This window comes from Acomys minous, assembly GCF_964271855.1.
Source record: "Acomys minous genome assembly, chromosome: 12".
NCBI lineage: Eukaryota > Metazoa > Chordata > Mammalia > Rodentia > Muridae > Acomys > Acomys minous.
In genome coordinates, this window is record NC_140493.1 from 96937657 (window position 1) to 96961728 (window position 24072).

General features: G+C 39.2%; 1 protein-coding gene across 1 annotated transcript in view; it reads left to right on the forward strand.

The window, feature by feature from the left end:
- The window catches only part of EFCAB3 (EF-hand calcium binding domain 3), a 354012-nt gene that overhangs the window by 102540 nt on the left and 227400 nt on the right, over positions 1-24072 (forward strand). Inside the window, exons 48-60 of the mRNA XM_084748227.1 lie at positions 4620-4724; positions 6459-6563; positions 7134-7226; positions 10976-11074; positions 12629-12718; positions 13279-13332; positions 13828-13932; positions 15812-15865; positions 16274-16378; positions 19356-19460; positions 21726-21779; positions 22776-22880; positions 23647-23700. Coding sequence (XP_084604353.1) covers positions 4620-4724; positions 6459-6563; positions 7134-7226; positions 10976-11074; positions 12629-12718; positions 13279-13332; positions 13828-13932; positions 15812-15865; positions 16274-16378; positions 19356-19460; positions 21726-21779; positions 22776-22880; positions 23647-23700 — 1128 coding nt within the window. The remainder of the gene's footprint in view (positions 1-4619; positions 4725-6458; positions 6564-7133; positions 7227-10975; positions 11075-12628; positions 12719-13278; positions 13333-13827; positions 13933-15811; positions 15866-16273; positions 16379-19355; positions 19461-21725; positions 21780-22775; positions 22881-23646; positions 23701-24072) is intronic.

A 24072-nucleotide genomic window follows, 5' to 3' on the forward strand; every position in this document is an offset into this window, starting at 1 on the left:
AAGGCTCTTAACTCTTTACACTAAGCTATATTTTATATGATCAATATTTTATCAAGATTCATAAAACTATTGCATATGAGCATGTAAAATTTATCGCTGAGTAAACGTATCAATATTCTGGGTGTTTAGTCAGTATAAGCCAGCCATTAGTTTGTTATAAATAAACGTTTGTTTGAAGCAGGATCCTTCTATATGAAACATAGTCCTCTGTTTTACACGACAGAATGCTGAATTTTATTAAATGCTTTTTCTGAATATTGAGATTTGACTAGATGATTTTTGTTCTACGCTCTGTCAATGGGATACATTTGTTGATTTTGATGTTGAAATATTCTTTTATTCCTGGGACAAATCCCACTTGATCATGGTGAGTAATCTTTTTGACATGCTGTTGGATTTTATTTCCTAGGTTTTTTTTTTGAAGATTTTTCTAACCATAGTCATAGAAATATTGGCCTTTAGCTCCCTGGTTTTGCTCTTATGGCTTTGTCTGGAATGAGTCCAGAAGAGTTATACATTTTTGGAATAATTTGAGAAAAAGATGGCTATTAGTTCTTCCTTTAAGGTTGTGTACAAGTCCTTATTGAAGCTCTGGACTTTGCTTTGTTGAAAGCTTTTTGTCACTGACTCAATTTCATTAACTTATCTTTGTCTGGGTCTCTACATTTTCCTGCCTCAGTTTGGCAGACTACATGTGTTCAGCAATTTCTCCATGTAAGCTCTCCAGTTAATTGGCATGTAGATATGTGTAGTAGTCTCTAGGAATACTTGCAATTGTGTTATCACTTTCTTTTTGGTTTTGTGGGACAGGGTTTCTCTGTGTAACAGCCTTGGCTGTCCTGAACTTGCTTTGTAGACCAGGCTGGCTTCGAACCCACAGGGATCCACCTGCCTCTGCCTCCCAAGTGCTGGGATTAAAGGTATGTGCCACCATGCCTGACATGATGTCACTTTTAATATCTCTTTTCTGAATCTTTTTTTTTTTACCTTACTAGTCTATGTAATGGGTTGACAATTTTGATATCTTCTGTAGGAAAACAATTGTTGATTTCATTAATGTTTTATCATATGCTTTAGTCTGTGTTTTGTTTATTTCTTCTCTGATCTTTGGTTTTGATTTTCCTCTAGTACTTTTGGGGTTTGTTTGTTTTTCCCCTTTTGGGATCGTAAGCTTGACAGGTGTATTTATTTGAAATATTTCTCTTTGATTTTGGTGTTTGTGATTATTGTTTTAAACTCTCTTCTTAGTAAGTCCTTTGTTTTGTTGCTGTGTGCCGTAAGCTGTGTTTCCAATTTCACTTAGTTAGGGATCATTTTAATTTTCCATTGTTTTTGTTTTTTTAGTAACCCTGCTGTTCATTAAGTAGTGTGGGATGTAATCTGAGTATTTGAACAATTTCCAAAGTGGCTAGTGCTTTAGGTTTCTGGTTTCATCCTTTTGCCATAAAAGAACGAGTAACATGATACACTTTTTAGAAAATGTATTGATACTTATTTTATGGTATAGTAATTTAGTTTTTTCCCCTAAGGAATATTCTCTAAGTTGATGAAGATAGTGTGTGTTTGCAGCTGTTAGAGGAAATGTTCTGTCAGTGTCATTAGGGCTGCAGTATCATTTAATGTTTCCTCATTGACTGTTTCGTTCTGAATTATGTGCCCATTGATGAATGTGGGTGTTGAATACTTTCCATGTTATCATGTTGTTGTCTATACCTCCTTTTAGATAGAATAATGTTTGTTTCATGAAATTGATAGCTGGATATTGGCTACGTTTATATTGAAAGTTGTTACATATTTTAAAACTGACCTCACTGGGCATTGGTGGCACACACCTTTAATCCCAGTACTTGGGAGGCAGAGACAGGCGGATATCTCTGAGTTTGAGGCCAGCCTGGTCTACAAAGTGAGTTCCAGGACAGCCAGGGCTATACAGAGAAACAAAAACAAAAACAAAAACAAACCAGAAGAACAAAACCCTAAAAACCTTGATCATCACATAGTTACCTTCTTTGTCCCCTATTTTCAGTTGTTATTTTATGTGTCTGAGCATTTTGCGTTTTAGACATATATATCTGCATATGCACTTGCTACATGTGTGCCTAGTGCCTGCGGAGGCCTGAAGAGCACATGGAAGCCTCTGGAACTGGAGTCAAAGATGGTTTTGAGCCACTGTGTGGGTGCTGGTTATTGAAGCTGTGTCCTCTGGAAGAGCAGCCAGTACTCGTAACCACTCAGCCGTATCTCTAGCTGCTGTTGGCTTTATCCTGGAGTCTGTCTGTCTGGTGTGGTACAACTCCCGCTTAAGTATGATTTCCATTTATGTGATGTGTCTTTTCCTCTCCTTGTAGTTTGTGTATATCTTTACTGTGAAGTCAGTTTCATACAAGCAGAATGCTGCTGGCCTTGGGTCTTATCTGTCTGTTTTGGTTTTAACTCTGTATAGCCAGTCTGTGTCTTTGAGCCAAGGAATGTGTTCCATTTAATTTCATGGTTGTTATTGGTGGATAACAGCTTAAATAATGCAAGTTACTTATCTGAAGCAAAACTGCAGGGGTGGATTTTGCTATCCCTTGTCTGCATGATGACTGTGGCATCTGTGGAGCTCTTGTCTCACTAGCATTGCTGGCACCCGCTGCAGTGAGCCCACCGGGACTCACTCTCTCTTTCTTTGCCCTCTGAAATATCACCTCTCTGACTAGAGAACAAAACTTTTTGTTTTGTTTTGTTTACATTTCTATCCTGCTGTCTTGTCCCCAGGTTTTTGTACATACAGGATTCCTGTCTCTCTTTTCCTGGATTCCTCAAAAGGCAGCTACTTTTTTGTTGTTTCTTTCTTCATTAAGGAGATGAGCACTGGACAGCAATCGTCTCGCCATTTTGTTATTTATAGAGAGTTTGGGAACTACAACCCATGGAGGTCAAGAGGCTATGCCGAGTTACAGACTGCAGAATCATTAATTTTTCTCAGTTTTCAACACTATATAAATAGAATCCAAAATCTATAGCCTACTATTTAAGACTTACTAAATTCAATGTTATGTTATTTCTAAGATTCATCATACAGCAGTGGTTTATTGATTTTCATTATTGAATATTAGAAATAAATGCTAATCAAATAAGGATTCTTAAGAATTATATTTGGTGTGTGATGACTTTTAACTAATTGGTTGCCCCTGAATACATTGCTGTAATATTCCATTGTATAAACATACCAAAATTTGTTCCTGTATTTTTATTATCAAGTATGGTAATATTTCCAATCTGAAGCACTTATAAACCATATACAGATAAGATTACCCTGTATATTCAGTCTGATGAGTGTATGTGCTTGATTTTCTAGTCATATAAGATGTTTTTCTTGTAATGTTAATGTTCTTAGATTTTGAGATATTCTGATCTATAAAATTAAAATAGATAAGTTTTGGGTTTTTTTTTTTTGTTGTTGTTGTTGTTTTTGTTTTTCAAGGTGGGGTTTCTCTGTGTATCCTTGCCTGTCCTGGACTCGTTTTGTAGACCAGACTAGGCCTCAAACTCGCAGCAATCTGCCTGCCTCTGCCTCCTGGGTGCTGGAATTAAAGGTGTGTACCACCACACCCGGCTAAAGTTTTTCTTTTTTATTAACTGGAGGAGTTTGTGTTCAATTACTTTAGAGATGAAGTATTGTGAAATATTTCCATGTGGGAAGATTTTAAATTACCAGTTCAATAAAAATAATAATTATAAAAAAAAATAAATAAATATAAGGCTAGACTATCAATATATCTTATTTCTCTTCCATCATTGTCAATAGTGTTTTGTTAGATTTTATTCCTTTATTATAAAGTGTGAGATTACTTGAATAATGATCATCACATTCTTCCTAGTATTTAGTATCTGTGGGAATGGTAGTGATGTCTCCTTTGTCATTGGTGATAGTCATTATTTGTGTCTCCTTTAACTGTCTCTTTTTCTTTGTCACTCAGTGCAAGTATTTACCAATTTTGTTCATCTTTCCAACACTCAGCTTTGAGCAATATCAATTCTTCCTATTTAAATTTCTTTAACACTCGCTTTGCTTCTATTGTCTACTTGTCAATATTTTTAGGGGAGAGTGTGTTTGCTGTTCTTTTCTGATTTTTATGATAAAATCTAGGTTATTTGTTTTTTCATATTTTTAGTATATACATTTAAGACTAATTTTTCCTTAACATGTCTTTGCTCTGTTCCACAGTTCTAATTGTCATTGTATTAAACACGTATTCTCATTTCCACTTAGAATATATTTTACCTATTGTTTTTTTAGAAACATATTCCTTACTTTTTAAGCATATGGGCATTTAAAAAAATCTTTCATTCTTGATTTCTACCCTAATTACATACTCAAATTGCACATATATATGTGTGTGTATGTGTGTATATCAACTTTTACAAATAATCTTTAAGTGACTTGAGCTTTAACTATTTATTTAACATATTATTAATAACTATCATTATGGTAACAAATTTTCTAAAATTAAAATGATTCTCTGTATCTGCAGCTTAATGTTTATAGTTTAGCGAGTATTATGCCTTAGTTCATACTTCATGATTTGGGGTATAGTTAAGAAAACATTTTATATTTCTCTGTTTTTATTCTGGAGGACGGAAAATTGATGTCAGTGATGTGGAAAATGCCATAAGAGATGTGGAGAGAGAGAGAATATATAAAGAATATCTGGAGCAGGAGAGGTCATTTCCAATGCATGGTGAGCATTTCTAGGGTCCGATTAACCTTCATAACAGTTTGTAGGCCTTCGTGATGCCACCGGGGCCATCCAGGGAGGTACTCAACACTACCATGCTGTAGAGCTAGGAGGGAGTTGTAACTCTACTCAGAAATTTGCATGGCCCAATAGCCTATGATAATTAGGTAACTTATAAATAAGAATAATACTAAATACCTGAAATCTCAGATATAGCTAACCTTAATATTTGGAAATGTATAAGTTGTCACTTAATAAAATAGACACATGCCTTTTCAAATCCTAAATCTGGTCGTCGGGGATACAGAGTGCTGATGACCACATTTCCTTCTGTTGAACTGTCATGGGGCTAAGACCTCCAGGGAAAAAGAAGGAGGAAGAGAGTTGTGTGGATATCGTAAGAGAGGAAACGGGGTTGTAGTAGGGGAAAATTATGAAACAAGGAAGTGTTTTTGCATTGATCTACTTTGTGTTAATAATTGTCTCAGTGCTAAAGAACTGGCACGTCACCACAGTCGGAGTTTTGTCTCTAGATTATGTTGAGATGGGTGCATTCTAGGAAGGAAGCAATTTTATGTTTGCATTTGCGATCATACGATGTTTTGTTTACTTTAGCATAATGGCTCTTTCCAGCCATTGTTTGAGATATGTATTTTCTATTAGCTAGTGGAAATGTAAATTAGAACACGTTTGCAGGCACATGTGGTGGCACACGCCTTTAATCCCAGCTCTCGGGAAGCAGGAGCAGGCAGATCAATGAGGTCAAGGCCAGTCTGGTCTACAGAGTGAGTTTTAGGATGACCAAGGAATCAAGGCTACACAGAGAGAAACCCTGTCTTGAAAAAAAACAAAACCAAATAAACACAAACAAAGAATTTAAAAAGAATAGATTTTCATAGTATGTATACAAGTTATTGAAAGTGAAAGAAGTGCAAGGCAAGAGCCCAGATTAGAGTTGGAGAGATGGTTTCATAGTTAAGAACACTGACTGCTCTTTCAGGACCAGGCTTTGATACTCAGCACCCACTTAGTGGTTCCTAACCATGCATAAGTCCACTTTCAGGAGATCTGACACCCTCTCCTGATCACCACAGGCACAAGGCACACAATTGGTGCACAGACATACATGTAAACAAAGCACACATGCACATAAATAAATAAGTAAGTAAATAAGAAGCCAGATTAGTGGAAGTGCTCTGTTCTGCTTTTGTTCTCTTTCTTACTAATTTTATTCCTGTCAATCTCATATATTTTTATATAATTAAATTTAATAATATACTACATGGTATATTTAACAATTTCCTCTTTTGTTTTTGAAAGATGTCCTATTTATTTTAGGTTTCCTTTAATGTCAGCAATAGAATAAGAAAACTGACATCAGTATTAAAATGTGAGAGAAGAAAACAAACTATTGAGAGGAGCTCATACAGCTTGAGATTTGGTGACCGAACGAACCCCATCCTTTGTTAAAATGTTTAGATTTGCTATTTACCTGCTATGGAGAATCTTAGTAATTTCTTAATTCTCCTTTAACATGTAGTTTTTAATATGCTAACTTTTCATATTAAACAGAAGTAAGCAAATTGATTTCAGTTTACTTAACAGTTGCCTCTAAGATTTAAGGACCTCGCTTGGGGCGCCATTTTATGAGGACATGGATAACCATGGTACATAGAGATTTATGCTTACTTTATTTTGACTTGTATTTGAACTTCCTCGTGCTTATGTATTTTGTAGGGATGCAAGTTGATGTCCGTGATCTTGACAGTCTACTTGGAAACATGGCATTCAAACTGACACCTGAGGAACTTACTGAATCAGCCTCAAAGTTACAAATTGATGGTAAGTGACCCTGCAGCATTGGACCCTCCAGAGAATTTGGAACTTGAGGCTGATGGTTTTGATAATGTTTGTTTAGTTTGGGTAAGACTAACTTTTTCCTCTTAGTTTGGTAAAGTGATGGGTTTTTGTTGTTGTTGTTTTTAACCAATCATTCATTCATTTACCAAAGTTTTGCTGGGTATTTAATAGCCATCCTTGGAAGGATGCACATAGGGTGTATCCAAATACTCTGCTCTGTTCCATAAGTGGCTTGAGCATCCTTGTATTTTGTTTCCTGCTGCCGGCCCTGGAACCAATCATCTGAGGAACGAGCAACTGGACTTACAGCTACATGGTCCTTTGCTTCACCCCCAATTCACAGGTTCTCCTAGAACTCCTAGAACTCAGGAAATGCCTTCAAGATCCAGTGGGAAGGCTGGGTCTCTTTATCTAACATTAGAATGGTGCGTGCGTGTGTGTGTGTGTGTGTGTGTGTGTGTGTGTGTGTGTGTGTGCGCGCGCGCACACACATGGGTTTTAATGGAACTGTGCCCCAAGCACATTTCCAAATGTATTTCTTTTGCTTTGAAGGAAGAGACGTTGGTGTCGACATGAAAAAACCTTCTAAAGACAAGAAAATAGAACCTAAAACTCAGGAATCCTTGGGAATGGTGCCAACTGAAGGTGAGAGTGTGAAATGACAAGTCACTCTCTTCAGATGAATTTATACTTTCATTTAGAAGATTTTCTACAGCCCAATTCTTTTTTTAAATAGTTAATATACTGGCTTTATTTCAATTTTATTGTTTTTTAAATTTTTTTGTGACTTTCACTCGTGAGTACCATATATTTTTGTTACATCTACTTCTTCACCCATCCCCCATATGCCTCCCACAACCCTCTCTCAAATGGATGTCTTTTAATATATGTAGATGTGTATGTAGTTGTATGCATATATGATGTATGTGTCTGTGTATATGTATGATGTACTGAGTCCAGTTAGTGTTGTCCGTATGTGCTCTGGTGTAGGGTTGACCACTTGGGCACAGGTAGCCTATGAAGGAGTTGGTCCTTGAAGAAGACTAACTCTTCTCTCATCACCTCCCAACTGCCTGAAGCTCTTCAACTAGAGGAGGGTCCTGTGTGCTCTTCCCCCGTCTGTGGCTGGAGTATAGACTGGTGTGGTCTTGTGCAAGGACCATTTGGTTGGAAGTTTCTTGGGCAGAACATCCCTGTCATGTGCAGAAGACACTTTCACAATAGCACCCTGGTCCTGTGGCTCTGCCAGTGTTCTTCCTTCTTTGTCATATTCCCTGAGTCTTGGATATGATGGGGATTGTGTCATCAATGCCCCACTCAACAGTTCCTTACCCTCTGCCCTTGGATTCACCATGGTTCTTTGCAATAGACTCTGTCTGCTTTAAAAAGAAGCCTCCTTGATGGGAGAGCGAGAGCTGTGCTGACATATGGTTCTAAGGATGCATAGTTAAAGGGAGCTGGAGTGGGGGTCTGGTTTTAACATGGCTGTGGTATGTTCTCCTCTGGAGCCTCAGAGCTCTCCAGCCACAGATTCTTGGCTAGGCCTACAGTACCAGGCACGAGTCCCTTCGTATTGTATGGACTCCAGGACCAGTCAGACAGCTGCTGGTTGCTCCCGAGGTTTTAGTGCCACTGTTGTACCACTGGGCACTTTCTAGCTGGATCAGTTATTGCACTGTAAAGGATCTGCAGCTGGGTCAGACTGGAGTACCTCCCAACACTATGAAACGCTTTATCAGAGCCAGTACCGGCTTGGTTTTCCCAAGTCCTTTACAACACAACCCTATTTCCTACTTAACAGGAAATCACTTGAAACTTTTTGAAGGCATTATTTGCTTTTACTTAAAAAATCCTAAGAAAGGAATATTTTTAGTCTGAGAAACCCCCCCACAAATGAGAAGTAATGAATGGATCCTAGCTCATTGTACAGGTGAACTCACTGCAGCTGGGGCTGCCTCTATAAGATCAGACCTGCTGCCTCTATAAGATCGGATCTGCCACGATTCCAACATGCATGGGCAGGGGCTCACGAGGCCCCACCCCTCACTCAAGGGAAGCTGTGGGTAGTTGGTGGGTACTGGGGGAGGGGCTGTCATTTTTCTCACTGGTGAATTCCCTGGTAAGTTGCCCATGTTGAGGTAAGTAAACTCCCACTCGTGGAAAATAATGTGGAAGTGGGAGTTGTTACGCAGAAGATTTCTGTTAGTTATTTTTTCTTATAAAACTGTGTCTATTTCTCTTAGTTTCTCTTTTACCCCAGCTATCACACAAATGAGACTTTTTTATATTTTTTAATAACAAGCTTCACAACACAGTAACTGAGCAGTTATTACTCTATTCTTAACCCTCTAAACTAATCTGGTTTCTTTCCCACAATCATCCCAGAGAAACTTGCACTTTGTAACCTTCCCTGCTGTAGCTCCTCTCCTGATGTCACCTGGACCTCTCCTGTCACTCAGTCCCCTACTTCCTCCTCTAACTCCTCCTCCCCTGGCAAGCAGAAAGTCCATCCTTGTTCTCCCCCCTGCTCAGTGATTGGCTGTAAGATGCTTTATTGGCACATCAGGGAACAATTAGGGAGCAGTGTTTACACAGCATCAAGACAGGAGATTCTAAGAACAAGGATTGCAACCAGATATGGGGGTACAGAAATCAGCAGTTGAAATATGCAACAGCCTTATGCCCACGGGTTTCTATAGAAGAGGCTGGTAATGTCGGGGTGGGGATATAATACCCAAAACTCAGTGCATACTGTGTGCAGTTGTCAAAGAATAAGAAATCAGTAGCTCTTTCTTTTTAATCCATTGAAAGCCCAAATGTTTAAAGTGAGATTAAATGGGAAAAGGGGGTATGGGAGAAAATTCAGCATGCGAGAGCCCTTTCAGTCTGTGAAACAGTGGCTTCTGTGATGCCGGACTAAACTTTCATATTATTAGGTGAAACTGTGTGTCTTATATGCCACGGACTTACCCCACTACATTTAGTATGGGTGATACAAAGGCCCTTAATGATGAGTGAAAGGTATAAGATATTAAAATTTCTTCCTAGCCACACTTAATGTATCCAGAGGGCACATTCATGCTTCTTTTAATCCATTCTAACTCTATGGGAGAGCTGCATAATAAGTAGAAATTAGTATTTGGTAAGAAACAGGGCAAAACCAATGTCAGAAAAGAAAATTCAATTTGACTGTATAGAATCTGCAAATTGTTTTCTCTCTCGACTGTTCTTTTTCACTGATCAACTAAGCAGTCTCCTTTAAAATGTTGCCACGCTGGTCTAGAAAAGAGCCTTTTATTCAAATTCTACTACTGAACCCCGTTCCAATGTTTGGCAAGCTTGTTTAGCTGTGATCTTCTGCTAAAACTAGGTCACAATTAGAAGTCACTTATTTTTTTAAAAATCTTACTCCACTTGGCCTCTAAGGGCGCAGTGATGTGGCTACACACTCCTCTGAGAAGCGTGAGTGTGACTCTCAAGCAGCAGAGGCATGCAAAGATCTGTGCTTAAGCTGCAGTTAGTAAACATTGACTCTAGGATTGAGCCTTCCTGAAGCTGGGCTTATAAAATCATGAAAAAAATGTATAAGGCTACAAATTCATCACCTCAAAAAAAATTAAAAATATGCTATCTTTAAAACTTTATATCATTCATCTCTATGTGTTGTGTTGGTGCAACAAACCTACCCCCAAAAAAGGGAACCTGTGACAGACCAAAGGAATGATTTCTCTAAGGTCTGATTGAATCCATGGGTTTCTGGAGGTTACTAAGAGGAGTATGAATGAGGGTCCAGATTGGGGATGACTTTTAAAAGGCAACTGCATCAAGCTGGGAGTGGTGGTGCACGCCTTTAATGCCAGCACTCGGGAAACAAAGACTGGTGGAGCTCTGTGAGTTTGAGACCAGCCTGGTCTACAGAGCAAATTCCAGGACAGACAGAGCTAAAACAGAGAAATCCCATCTCGAAAACACAATAAAAGGAAAAAGCAACTGCATCATTGAAAAACTGATCCTGGCCCAGCCCCGTGACCCTGGGGCTCTCTGCATAGTCTGTAGGTGGCTGCACAGGCTGAGAGGTCCCCTCTCAGAACTCAGATGGTCGAAGTCTCATCCCCTAGCAGCCTCCAAGAATCTTGGGAGTTTCTGCTTTCCCAGACAAACAACACTTTGTTTACCTCTTAAGTGTGATGAACCTTCCCCCTCCCCGCTGGAGGGATGTCTCCATTCTGAGGAAACTGCTACATGACAGTGCCAACATGTGTGAGTGTATGTGCATGTATGTGTACAAACAGGTGTACTTGCTTATATGCATATACAGAGGCTAGGAGAGAGTGTGGGGTTTTTTTTTTTAACATTCCAATTTTTGTACCTTTCCTTCCTCTTGCTTTTCTAAGGAACAAAAATTGATGTGAGCAAGCTGGACAGCATTCTGGGGATGATGCAGATTAAACTCTCAGAAAAAGAACTAGAGAAGCTGACAGATGGCCTTGCAGGTGAGTGCTATAGAGACCACGGTCCTTTCAAAGAGGCAATAATAAATTAAGCTGTCTGGTTTGCTGAATGACTGCCACTACAACCTACTTTTAGAACATTTTCATCAGCTACAAAACAAAACAAAAACCTGTTACCTTATAGCCATCACCTCTTGTTTTTCTACACCACCTTCCCTTCTCAAGAACCCGCCTCTACAAGTCTGCTTCCTCTCTGTAATCGCAGGCTATTCTGGATATGTCTGAACTATTACAGGCTTTCCTGATTGGTTGATTTCATTAATGTATATTTTATAGGTTCATCTATATTGTGGCACGTGTAAGTACCCCATTCCTTCTGATTGCTAAATCATCTTCCTGTGTGGACACAGTTCCTATTGATTTTACACATTTATCAATTGATGGAAAATTAGGCCATTTGCAGTTTTGTCTATTGTGTTGCTTTTATTTTCCGTGTATAGTTGTTGTGTGAACAGCTCTTCACTACTCTTTGGCATGAAGTTGTTAAATCAAATGTAAGTCTGGCTAACTTTCCAGTTGTTTCCAAGTGTGCTGCATATTTACACTCTTGCACGGATGTGTGAAGGCCATGATTTCTGCATCCCTTTTGGTTCCCTTTATTGTCTGTCTTATAGGGGTGCTAGTTAAGTGTAAGGTGGTGTGTCGTTGTGGTTTTTTGATTTTGTCCCTTGTGCCAATCATGTTGAGTATCTTCATGTGTTTATAGGCTGTTTGTATAACTTCTTGAAGACATGGCTGCTCAGATCCGTGCTCATTTTTAAATTGATTCTCTGTCCTTTTATTATCAACTTAAGAAAAACATGTTTTGTGTATGTATATGTATATATATACGTATATATATACAGTAGCTAGAGATGTTATAATCTTTTCCATTCACAAAGATATTTGCGTATGTATGTGTGTGTATGTATGTATGTATGTATGTGTGTGTGTATGTATGTATGTATGTATGTATGTATGTATGTAAGTTTGGCTTGTGACTCGCTCTTTGGAGTTTGCTCCATTCACACCGGGTGTGTGTGTGTGTGTGTGTGTGTGTGTGTGTGTGTGAAGTTATAGAAGGTTGTAGAAGAAGCTTGTTGGAACCTACCTGCTGGAGTCTGTCTTACTTCATCCTCAGGTGTGTGGTCTTTTTTTTTTCCCTCTCCTTCTTTCTTTTCCTTTTTGGACGCTTGTCACCACCAGTGGGAGCTCCCCCACTAAGAGCCATCAGCTCTAGCCCACACTTACCATAAGAGATATAAGCCCCTGCCAGGAAGCTGTCCGCATCTGGCCAGCTGCCAGCAATTCAGCTGTGGCCCATCATGTAGTGGACTTGCCAATCAATTCTGGCCTGCAAAGTTACCCTTGGAGAAAATCTGCAGAGTGATCAGGTAGCTGCAGAGCTACATCCTGACTCAATTTACCCCCTGATTTTCAAAGTTGGTCTTTGCCAGCTTTTATTATCCAGATGACAGTAAGTGTGAAAGCCTTTATGCACTTAGAGTTCTTAGGTCTTTTGTTAAAGTCTCATTTATTTGTATTTTCTGCCATCAGAAGGAGAAAAGATTGATGTTACTGATATAAAAAGTATCCTGCACTTTCGAAATATCCCTAGCACGGACCTAACAAATATTTCTGTTGATGGTAAGAACTTTAAATTGCATAGCATTTAAGATGATTTATAGCTATACCGGTCTCTGAGAATGTTCACCACTTTCATATAAAATGCCATATACTTGCCAGAAATTTTTCAAAAAGAAAAGATTTTCAGTTTTTTAGAATAAGTTTTTTAAAAATAGTTCTCATTTAGAAGAAAGTTCAGCAGCATTATGCAGAAGTTTTCAGACCATCTGCTGTCAATCACTGACCCTGTCATTAGCCAAAAAGCCTGTCTGTTCCTGTGTTAGAAACCAATGATTGGGCATCTCCAGAATTAATCGGAGAAGAGTAAAAAAAAGTGAATGACAATAAATTAAAGGGGAAAAAAATGAAAGAAATTAAAGATAGAAGGAATGTTAAAAGAGATAAGACAGACGAATAGGTAGAGAGGCCCATTAAAGGCTCTTCCATTCCATATGATTGTACTGTTTGCTCGCCCTTGTGTCATAAATATTGAGGGCAAACCTTACTGTCTATCATTCTGAAATATGGTTTTTAGAATGACTCAATAAATAACTTGCCACCTGATTTGTGCCTTCCACCAGACATTCGAGAATACTACCAAAAGAAATTGACTGACAGTGTGGAAGCCATTGAAGGTGAGAGGGAGGCCTAAAGGTGGATGAATTCAAGATCTCTGTGTTTTATGTTTGTGCAACTTTCTAATAGTTAGACTGTGATTTCTGGCACCCTGTCCGTATTCTGATACCACATGTACATTTCTTCTAGAGATCTGAATGGATTTTTGCAGATAGCTGTTTTTGTTCTATCGTAGAAGGAAAGATATTAATTAGATACCATGATGGCTCTTTAAAATAAATTAAATAAAAACTTTGCATACATTATAATATTGGTTGACACACACACTTCTTGTTCAAAAGCCTTGGATTTGTTAACTAGGAATTCTTCAGCAGTGCTCAGCCAGTCAGCTGACAAAAACCAGGTCAGGAATGATAGTCTGGCTGTCGTTCTTGGGTTGATGTTTCTGGTGTAGTTGGGCAGACTTCACTGGCGCTCAGTGTTCGTGTGTTCAGATCACGGTAAGGCCTTTAAGTGAGACAGTGACTAAAGCTTGCTTATGCTCTTTTCTATAGAAAAGGGTATCGACACCCGTGAACTGGAATCTGTTTTGCAAACTATGAATGTGAAACTTTTAGAGAGTCAACTGTGTGACCTTAAGCAGAACCTGCAGTCTGATGGTAAGATAACGTTAACTGCTCGTGAACGCTTGATAGTGGAAGCCTCCTCACAAGACTCTCTAACATTCTTAATTTTCACTAAGGTGTTACTTACAGAAGCATTTGGTAATAGTAAGTTCCTTCTCTCAATGTTAAAAATAACACTTCAGTAGTTCCACTCACCTCTATTGATAATATGATTGTGTCTACTATAGGACTGGAGATTTAGGGAAAACCTAGTGAGGATGCTCAGCAGGGTGGACAGAAATAGAACCTATTTAAATCCAGAAAACGTCAAGAAGAGAGAGAAGACATTGTCAAGAGTAAACAGTCTTTAGATATGATCCTTCTGGGTCTGAAGAGATGGCTCAGTGGCTAAGAACACCGGCTGCTCTCCCGGAGGACCTAGGTTCAAGTCCCAGCCCCCACAAGCAGCTCATAGCCACCTGTAACTCCAGGTGCTACCCAGGACTTGCCCCGATGTAAACTAGCACAACTGAAGCGAGGCGTGGGTTCCACGGCGGGGGCTGTCACTGATGGTGGCAAGCGTCTAAAAAAGAAAGGGATGATGAAATAAGACAGGTTTCAACAAGCTTCTTCTTCCAAGTTTCTCTTACTTTACACACACACACACACACACACACACACACACACACACACACACATCTACACCTTGGTAGATGTAACAAACACTGAAGAGCGGGTTCCAACTTTGGTAGATGGAACAAGATTCCAACAACTTTCTTAATTCCCCCACAGCAAGCTCTTTCAAGCAGTATAAAAACCACAATATATTTACATTCTATTTCTCGTTAAGAGAATTATTACAATGAGTATACATAAGAAAAATATATTCCTTAATACCTTCCCATGATCAAATGTTTTACATATTATAGGTGAGAAACAAACATGAAAAACAAGTTATTTCCAATAACTCACATACATTTGTAACTAAGCAACTTGTTATATATTATATATAAGTAATCTTATAAAGATTTTAAAAGAATCACAGATCTAAACTTTTATATAAAAATAATAAGCCATTTCTATTTTAAATCTTAAAAGTGCTCATATACTCATTAATAATTTTATTAAATCATATCAGGAAGCTGAGGACAATAATAAGTATAAGAAATTTGTCATCTAACTGGGCGTGGTGGTGCACGCCATTAATCCCAGCAGTCAGGAGGCAGAGGCAGGTGAATCTCTGTGAGTTTGAGGCCAGCCTGGTCTACAAAGTGAGTCCAGGACAGCCAAGGCTACACAGAGAAACCTTGCCTAAAAAAAAAAAAAAGGGGGGTATTGTCTTTGCTTGTCAACCTCAAAAAGTCGCTAGCTTTACTATTAAGAGTGTACTTTCTCTTAACTTCAAATTTCTCCCTAATATTTTCTGCATCAGAGCCAATAGTAAAAACATCTTTACCTAACTTTGCTAAATAATCTATTTTTCCCCAAGACTTTTTTTTTTTTACATCAGAGCACTAACAAAAACATCTTTACATAACCTTGTTGAACAATCTCTTCTTCCAAATTCTTTCTGAGGGTAGTGGTCATGGTTAGCAATCTACATCTGCAGCTTCTTTTCAAGGGTGGTGCGACTGTTTCAGAGAGAAGGTTGATCTAAGGCTGAGGGTTGTCCTGATGCTCCCTAAGCTCACTCAGGGGCAGCCTGGGCGCTTACCTGAGCTCTCACAGCAGACTTGTCCTGGAGAGCAAAGGCCCCTCCCCTACCAGAGTAATTCTTAACCCTTGTGATTGTCCATGAGCAGAATGCATCTATTCTGATTGCTCTTTATTCCCCAAGTTTAATGACTTCGCATTTTTAAAGTCTTCCTCATTATAAGTAAACGATGATCATTGTTTTCTCTCTCTCTCTCTCTTTTTTTTTTTTTTTTGACAGATCATGGAACGATTTCATTCAGAAACTTGTTGGAGTCTGTCACAGCAGTTGTAGGTTAGTAAGAAATTCATTAGTGCAGCTCAGTGACGGGGCTCTTGCTTACCACATGCACACTGGTGTTCACTTCCCAGAACCGCAAAACAAAAAAAGCTCAATGATTCCACCTGCCACCGTGCAGGTTACTCAGGAAGTGCTGTGTTTAGTTGTCTAGAGTCGACATTTTAATTATCTGCATTTCAACAACAAATGTCTTCAAACACTCCATAACAACATTTTAACAAGTGTTTATTCTCTGAAGTATTTCGTGTAGACTCTGCCTTATGTTTTATGTATACCGTGAACTGGGTTAAAAATCTAGCTGGTAAAGCCAGACCAAAGAAAGTAGTCAGTTCATAAGAGAAGTCACTCAACACACTGCAGTGATTAATCCCAAGATTCTCACCTATTTTTACAACCCTGAAGCAAAAGATTTAGGTATCGAAGACGTGAAAAGTGTTCCAGAAAGTGTGGAGTTAGAACGTGTGGATAAGGAAAAACTCCAGCACCTGAAAAGTCAGCTGCCTGACCGTAAGTTCTCACACCATGGGGTCGCCTACAAGCACTTACAAGGTCTGAACTTCTGGAATCGTGTTTTTTGATGTATAACCCAGCTAATGGGCCCATCGCTTTTTACAATCTGTTTCTATAGCTAATGAAACTATTTTTAGGAGCAGGTTGATAGATGATGTGACGTCTCTTAAAAGCAAATGTGTAGGGCCTGCAGAGGTTTTAGCTATTAAGACCTAGTACTGCTCTTTCAGAGGACGCAAGCTCAGTTCCCAGCGCCTACAATAGTGCTGCACAAATCACCTGTAACTTCCGGGATCCACCACCTCCTCCTGACCTCCTAGGCACTGCGCTCATTTGTGTATACTCCGCCCACCCCACCCCACCCCCACCCGGCACACACATAAACATAACTAAAGATAAAGTAAAACAAATACCTTTATAATAGATGTTAATCACAAAGAAAAGACAGATGAATAGTGAGCCATATGAGTTTTTACATACTATATCCTACTTATTAAATTGTAAGTCCTTCCATCTCTAAACGATACATGAACAGATCTTTCAAAGTTTATAAAACAGTCTGACATTCGTTAAGTTTCCTATTTTGTATTCTAATTGTCCAATGCACTCTTTTAAAATTAATTAGTTAGCTAATTGAGAAGTGTCTATGTGTAGTGTTTGTGGGCATGTGTGTGGGGACGAGTGTGCGCCCCAAGTGGTGTGTTTGTGTGGGTGTAAGGTAGTCTCTCACTGAACCGAAAGCTCATTTGGACAGACTGTGTTGGCATACTTTTACATAGCTGTTTTTATGTTGAGTTCTTTCTATCTCTTTCACCCTGTTTCACCCCAGTCCCTTCCAAGACTCTAATACCAAGTAGGAGAGAGAGGTTAGTGGGGAGAGGAGGCATAGTTTTCCTCAGCTACTTCCTGGTGTTCAGGGTTGCCAGCTTCCTTGGGGCAAGTTCAATCCTCACACCAGGACATCTCTGACTTCTCGTCCCGCTGCGTCAACAGCAACCAGGAGCTGCAGCAGGGAAGCACTAGCAGCCTTCTTCTTTCTCGGAGCCCCCAGTCTCTAGTTGGGTCTGGTTTTTTCCCCATTGACAAAGACCACACCCCTCACCCCCGCATGAGGTTGTCCACAGCTGACAAACATCACGTGTCCTCTCAGGAGGCTGTGGACAAACTGGAGTAGCCTCCATATCCCACACCTGGGATTAAAACAAAAACATGTTTACATATAAGCCAAAACTTCCACAAGAAGACTGACTGTCCAGCGGACCCCTGGGATCTTCCTGTCTCTGCCTACCAGCTTTTAGGTTATAGGATTAAGCTGTAGCTTTCTTTCTTTCTTTCTTTCTTTCTTTCTTTCTTTCTTTCTTTCCTTTTTTGTTTTTGTTTTTGTTTTTGTTTTTTGAGACAGGGTTTCTCTGTGTAGCCTTGGCTGTCCTGGACTCCCATTTTAGACCAGGCTGGCCTTGAACCCACAGAGATCCACCTGCCTCTGCCTCCATGCACCACCACCACCCGGCCGGGTTGTAGCTTTCATATGGGCTCTTGGATCCAAATTCAATTCCTAAAGTTTGTGAATGTGTTTTTAAGCATAAAAGAATAGAATTGATTAGATTTTTTTCTTTCAGTAAACGCATCTATCACTTTTTTATAGCCCAGTTATTTCTTTATACTGTTGTTACTCCCAAAACACAATAATAAAAACTTAAAAATCAGCAATAGAGACAGATTGCATGTCCCATTCTGTTTAGTTTAAGGTTTTTTAGGTTTGTCTCCTAAGTAATGTTGGTGTAGGGTAGGTGCATACAATGCATGGAGACCTTGTACGAGCTGGTTCGCTCCTTCTGCAATGAGAGTTCTGAACTGTAAAGCAGCCTGGCCTACAAAGCAAGTTCCAGGCCAGCATGAGCTACACAGGAAGACCTTATTCCAAAATCAAAACAAAACCAAAAATAAATACAGCAATGACAGAAAGCAAACAACAAAAAAGAACAACTCATTTCTTAGTCAGTCATAGAACTATATACATAGACACAGTAATAAAGTGAAAAACGTGAATCCAAAAGCAATGCTTGGCCAGCTCCCACAGGTCTTCCAATTACAGCCGAGCATCAGCCACATCTTGTAATCGTTCTTGTCACCGTGAACTAGGTACATAAGCATCATCGAATGCTATAGGTGTTTTCTTTTTTTTTTTAAACAGTATAAATTGAATTACACTTATATATCCCACTCTCTTTAGCATTACACCAACCCTGTATAAGATACATCCGTGTTTTCAGTATTATGATCCCTCCTTCTATGAATAGTAATTGTACACATACTCTGGTACTCTGGAAGCATGGCTTTCTACGGTGCATGTTTGGGACTCATACTGCTAAGACTTAAGACTGCAGGAGGCAGCTCTGCATCTTCGGTTTTGCTCACATCACTTCACGTGACCATCAGCATCAATGACCAAACTGAGATTCAGAAACAGACCTCAGAAGATATTGCTGCTGTTCTTTCCTTTCTGTTATATTTGGAGAATGGTAGCTCCAAATATATTGGAGAATATTTGTTCACTCTTTGTGACTCAGAAGAAGGTGCTTTGATCCAATATTGCAGTCGTGTCAGCAGGACGGTTGTTGTAATCAGCATAATTGGAAGCAGAACTTGAGAGTGGACTTTAATTAGCAGTAGAGGTGTCTAATCAGGAAGGTCAGAAAACCAAATTAAGCTCTACCCATCCTCCCTGCTGGCTGACTTACTTTACCCTTTGTTGTAGTGATGTGTCAGTCGCGCAAGCAGGTAGAGCATTTTAGTCCTAATCCCAACACCAACACCAGTGTTGGTCCTACCCCCTCTATATCAACAGGCTGTGTTAGGGCTTGATCTTCCTCACAAGATTGATGATGATGATAATAATAATAATAGTAATAGTGGTATTAATAGTCACATTGCAGCATCTGTAGTTTTCCTCATATTCTCTTTTCCCCCCAAGAATGGACTCCTGATTCCAAAAATGTGGATACTCTTTTAAAAAGTTCGGGAATCAACCTTGAAGAACAGGAAATGAGGGATCTGCTACAAAGCCTGCCCATTGATGGTAAGCATTTAAAATAGACTTAGATTTTCTGAGAGCATGTGCTTCTATAAAGGGCTCTTTGAACACTTGTAGTTGACATTAAGAAGACCCAAAATACGAAAGATCAAATTAATCTGAAAGTGAATGTGGTTTTGACTCTTGACCTTTTCTTTAACTTTATTTGTATTTCATGTGAGAGTGTGGTGACATCACTACTGAACTGTGCAGAATCTGAGAAACGTGATGCTGTAGGAGAAAGGGAAGGGCATGCAGAGGACCGAGGGGCTTTTGGTCAAGTAAAAAAGGGGGTAGCAAATAGAGAAGAAGCATAGCTAAGAGGGAAGAATTTTTAAGTAGCATTTTTTACTCTGAGTCCCCATCGTCATTTTCAGGGGCATCCAAGAGACAGAAGGGTTAAGGAGACATTAGCGACGGTAGACTCAGTTCCTCCGTGAGGTGGACAGGGCTCTCTGAGCATCTCACATGAGTTCAGGCCTGAGTGAGTAGCACAGCCATTCCTGTTTGCGTTTTAGTTTGTGTTATCACATTCCTAAACAAAACTCCACGGCCCAACACCTATGTTCCCAGTCTCCTGATCGCCTTTGGTGAGCTAGAGATAAGCTCTTAAATTGAGTTGAGTTCAGGTGTAAAAAAAACTACCGAGTCAAATAAATACAAGCTAATATGTTAACCTGAGAGCTTTTCAGTGGGGCTGCCTCCACAAAACTAGCTTGTGACGTTAGACCAATCAGTGCTTGCCCGTGTTGTTAAAGTTTCATCTAAGTCTGTCACTGTACAGGGTATGCAGTGTTCTTTTAAGTGAACTTTTGTTTATTCATTCTTTAATTTTTATTTTCAACCTACCAGACAGAATGTGTCTCATTTAATTATTTCTTTCTCCTGGAATGCATGATACAACCACTAGAAAAAAACAGTTTAGATGTGCTACCGTCAAATTCTAAGACAGAACATTATTTTTAGGCTCATAGGTCTGCCTGAAATTATGATGGAGTTGGTCTTTCTTATATTGTCAGTGTGAATGGAATTATGAGGGCAAAAATACACCCACTACATGGAAGCCTCCTCTAGCCTCACCATTGATTCGAATTCATTTTTAACAATTTAAGGTCAACCTTAAAGATTGTCAGACAACAGTGGACATATAGAATGTGGGTGCCTTTTAAGTCAACAGTTCAGTTTTAAATACAGTGTTCCTTGGTAATGTGATCACTTGAGGTGCTGGCTTTGGTATTGTGTGAAAGGAAGTGTATGGAGCGAAGCCTCCTCAAATGCTATGGGTCAAACGTAGGTCTACAATGAGGTTAGATGCATAGAAAGACCCTTGAAGTTCACAGTTGTAGTAAAACTTAAGACATCAAAGAGATGGGAGTGTATTGGAGAAGGCCACATCCATCCTAATGTATCCTGTCCAGACATATGTTCATATTAAGTAGCTGTGCACGTACTATAGTCTTCCCTATTTATTTCTGAAAACTGCCAGTGGCTTGATGAAAACATATTTTTAACTTTCCTGACCTAGCTGGATTTACTGTAGAGATAACTTGTGGAATATTCAGACTCAGTAGAACCAGAAGGAATAGAGAGAATCTCTCTGGCCCAGGTTTAGCCACCATATGAGCAATCTATACATTTGTATATGATAATACATTTTTGCTTAACATGTATTTCTGTCACTGGTATATGCATAGACCATGTTGTGTACAAATACTATAATTTTACTTGTAACAGTCATCCCACACTTTAACTACTTCAGTAAATATTTATTGAAGTAATTACAATCTGCATTTGGAAATATTTTATACAATAAGTATCTTAAATAATGCTATAATATATCACTTAAAATTTCAAAAAATTAAAAATACTTCAAGTAACTTACCCATAAAGGAGATCTTTAGTTATTCTTCTTGGCAAAATATAACAAATGACATCTCAAGAACATCCACTTGTAACATCATTCTTTTCTTCAGTGTAGTTCATGTTAATATCTTTTAATTGCTGATTTTTATAAATTTTCATGAACTGTGTATTGTGAAAACATATGCTAACTCATTAGAATTGAGAAATTGGCTTTAATGTCATAAGTATTTTATTCAACATCAAATCCAATGTTTTAAGAAGTATATTTGTAATAAGTAGTCAGTTTACTTCCTGTGCCTTGTGTTCACTGGTGAGGACATAGGTAAAATTCAGTTGTTAATAAATGCTATTGAATTTCTTTAGTGTTTCAAATTTCCAAATGGTCATTATGTATGCATTTTCTTTCAGGTCATGGGGAAGTGGAAACAGAAAAGTTTTTGGATAAAGTAAAGGCTTTTACAGGTGAGATGCTCTTTCACTGTCTTTGCTGACTGACATGGGTGAAATAGTTGAAGATGAAGGCTGGCTTAACAGACAGGAAGGTCCCCTTGTTTCTACATCACCTTTTCGTCCACTGCTCTCTCCCTCAGTCAGCATTTGCTGAGTCTCTGAACACGTGCTCTCCTCTAGAGTTCGGACATAACTGAAGGCTCTCTCCTTGTTTCCTCGCCTTGGAGTGTGTCTGTGGAGAGATGGCCCCACAGTATTCCCTACTCCACTGCTTTTGCAGTAGTTGTAGAGACTCTCTGAGTAGATTATCTCAACTCAAGTGTCTGTATTTATAGTTTTAATTGATGCTTTCTCATGATACAATTATGCACATCCCGGCTTTCCACCTTTTGTGCTAAAACACTCCACAAGTGTTCAGACTCAGTCAGAATTCTATGTTAGTATGAATGTTTGAGTAAGGAAGTATCAAAGGCTACTTATTTAAAAATGGTAAATAGGACATTTACCTTGTATAGGATCAAGTTACCATTATAAAGTGAAAATTATGGTTTTTCAGATAAAAAGATAATAAATATGGTCAATGATAAGGAAATATAGAAATATCCTATCTGCAACTTAATACGTCAGCTAATCACACAAACGAATTGCTTTTCTTTGTGGAAAAGTTGAATCAAGAAATAAAAGTTCTTTGTAGCTTTTTTTTTTTTTTGAGACAGGGTTTCATGTAGCCTAGGCTATCCTCAGACTCCCTGTGCAGCTGAGGCTAGCCTTGAACTCTTAATCCTCTTGCCTGTACCTTCTCAGCGTACCACTACCACAGCTGAAGACTCTTTATAAGTAGTAAGAGATGTATTCTGTTCGTGATTCCCTATAGTTCTGTATAGATAATTGTTTTTCTCTTTGCTTTTTTTTCTGCGTAGGGGATGATGCATTATCAGGAAGTGAATTTTCCCCCACCATTTTGTGAAATGATTGTTCTCTAATGTGAGTGATTTTGTGTTTTCAAAGGAAAAAAGATCCACAGCGACAACATGAAGGAGGTTCTGGGTGACATGGGGATCCAGATGACAGATGAGGAGCTCAAATCCCTGCAGGACTCGCTGCCAGTTGATGGTGAGCTCTGCTAAGGCTGCCGGGGAGTTTCTCTTCAGAGCCTGTGGGAATAGTTTTCCGTTTTTGTTTATTCCTTGGTTACAGGACCCTCTCTTCCTGTTGGCCACTTTCATGGTACTGGAAGGTTGTGTGCAGTCTGTGTGCTGGGGTGGGGGGCACCACAAGTTTAAATTTTTAAAAAACTTTCATGACCATTTATATTTGAAAAGTATAAAAGTATAAAAGAAAGGAAGGAAAGAAGGAAGGAGGAAGCAAGAAAGAAAGGAGGAAGGAAGGAAGGAAGGAGGAAGCAAGGAAGGAAGGAAGGAAGGAAGGAAGGTAGGAAGAGCTTAGATGCCGCCATGCGGTCCCACGCCTTAGAAAGAAATCTCAGCTGTGCTATCACAGTTCGGAGTCGTCTGCATCTTTAGTCATTTATCTAGTATTAGAAAAAGAATGTGTCTATTTCTATTTTTTTATTCCAGTGAAAGAATATCTTCAATATTCTACAGGTTTATATGTAAAGGTGAGTGGTTGAGAAAGTTCTAGGGGGAAAAAAAAAGGAGAAATCAAAGAGGACAGGGAAGAACTAAAACACTGTTTTATTTTATCGGGGTAGAACGCTTGTAGTAATTCTCCCAGGAGCTACGAAGCCTTATTTAGAAAGTTTCCAAGTTTGTATTGTTCTTCATATTTTGCAAATAAGCGTTAGACCTTTCCTGGGTGACTCACGAAGTTAAGGCTGTAGTCGCCACCATCTCGTGTGACCTGACTTCTGTCCTTACAGGGCGTGGGAAGGTCTACCAGAACAGGCTGCTGGATGGCGTGCTTGCCTCTAAAAGTAAGTGACCACGAAAAGGCTTGTGACCGCCAAGCGTGCACTGAATTCCCTACATTTAGAACCCTGCCAGTACATACATAAGGCTATTTTACGAACATAGTTTCCATGTATATTTTTACCAAACTCACTCTTGATCCATTCTTTTCATACAAGATGATTTAAAATTAATTTTTAGAGGAAATTGTACAAAGTCATGGGTTATGACATGGCATCTTTATGCGTGTACGCCGCCGTTGTGCTTTGTTTTCTTTCTCCTTCCGGCTGCCAGCACTTGCGCCCTCTTCTCCTACCCATCTGGCCCCTTCCTTCCCTCTGGCCAGTCCCCTTCTCAGCTTCCTTATCACATGTGCTCCATTACCAGCTCTACTTCCA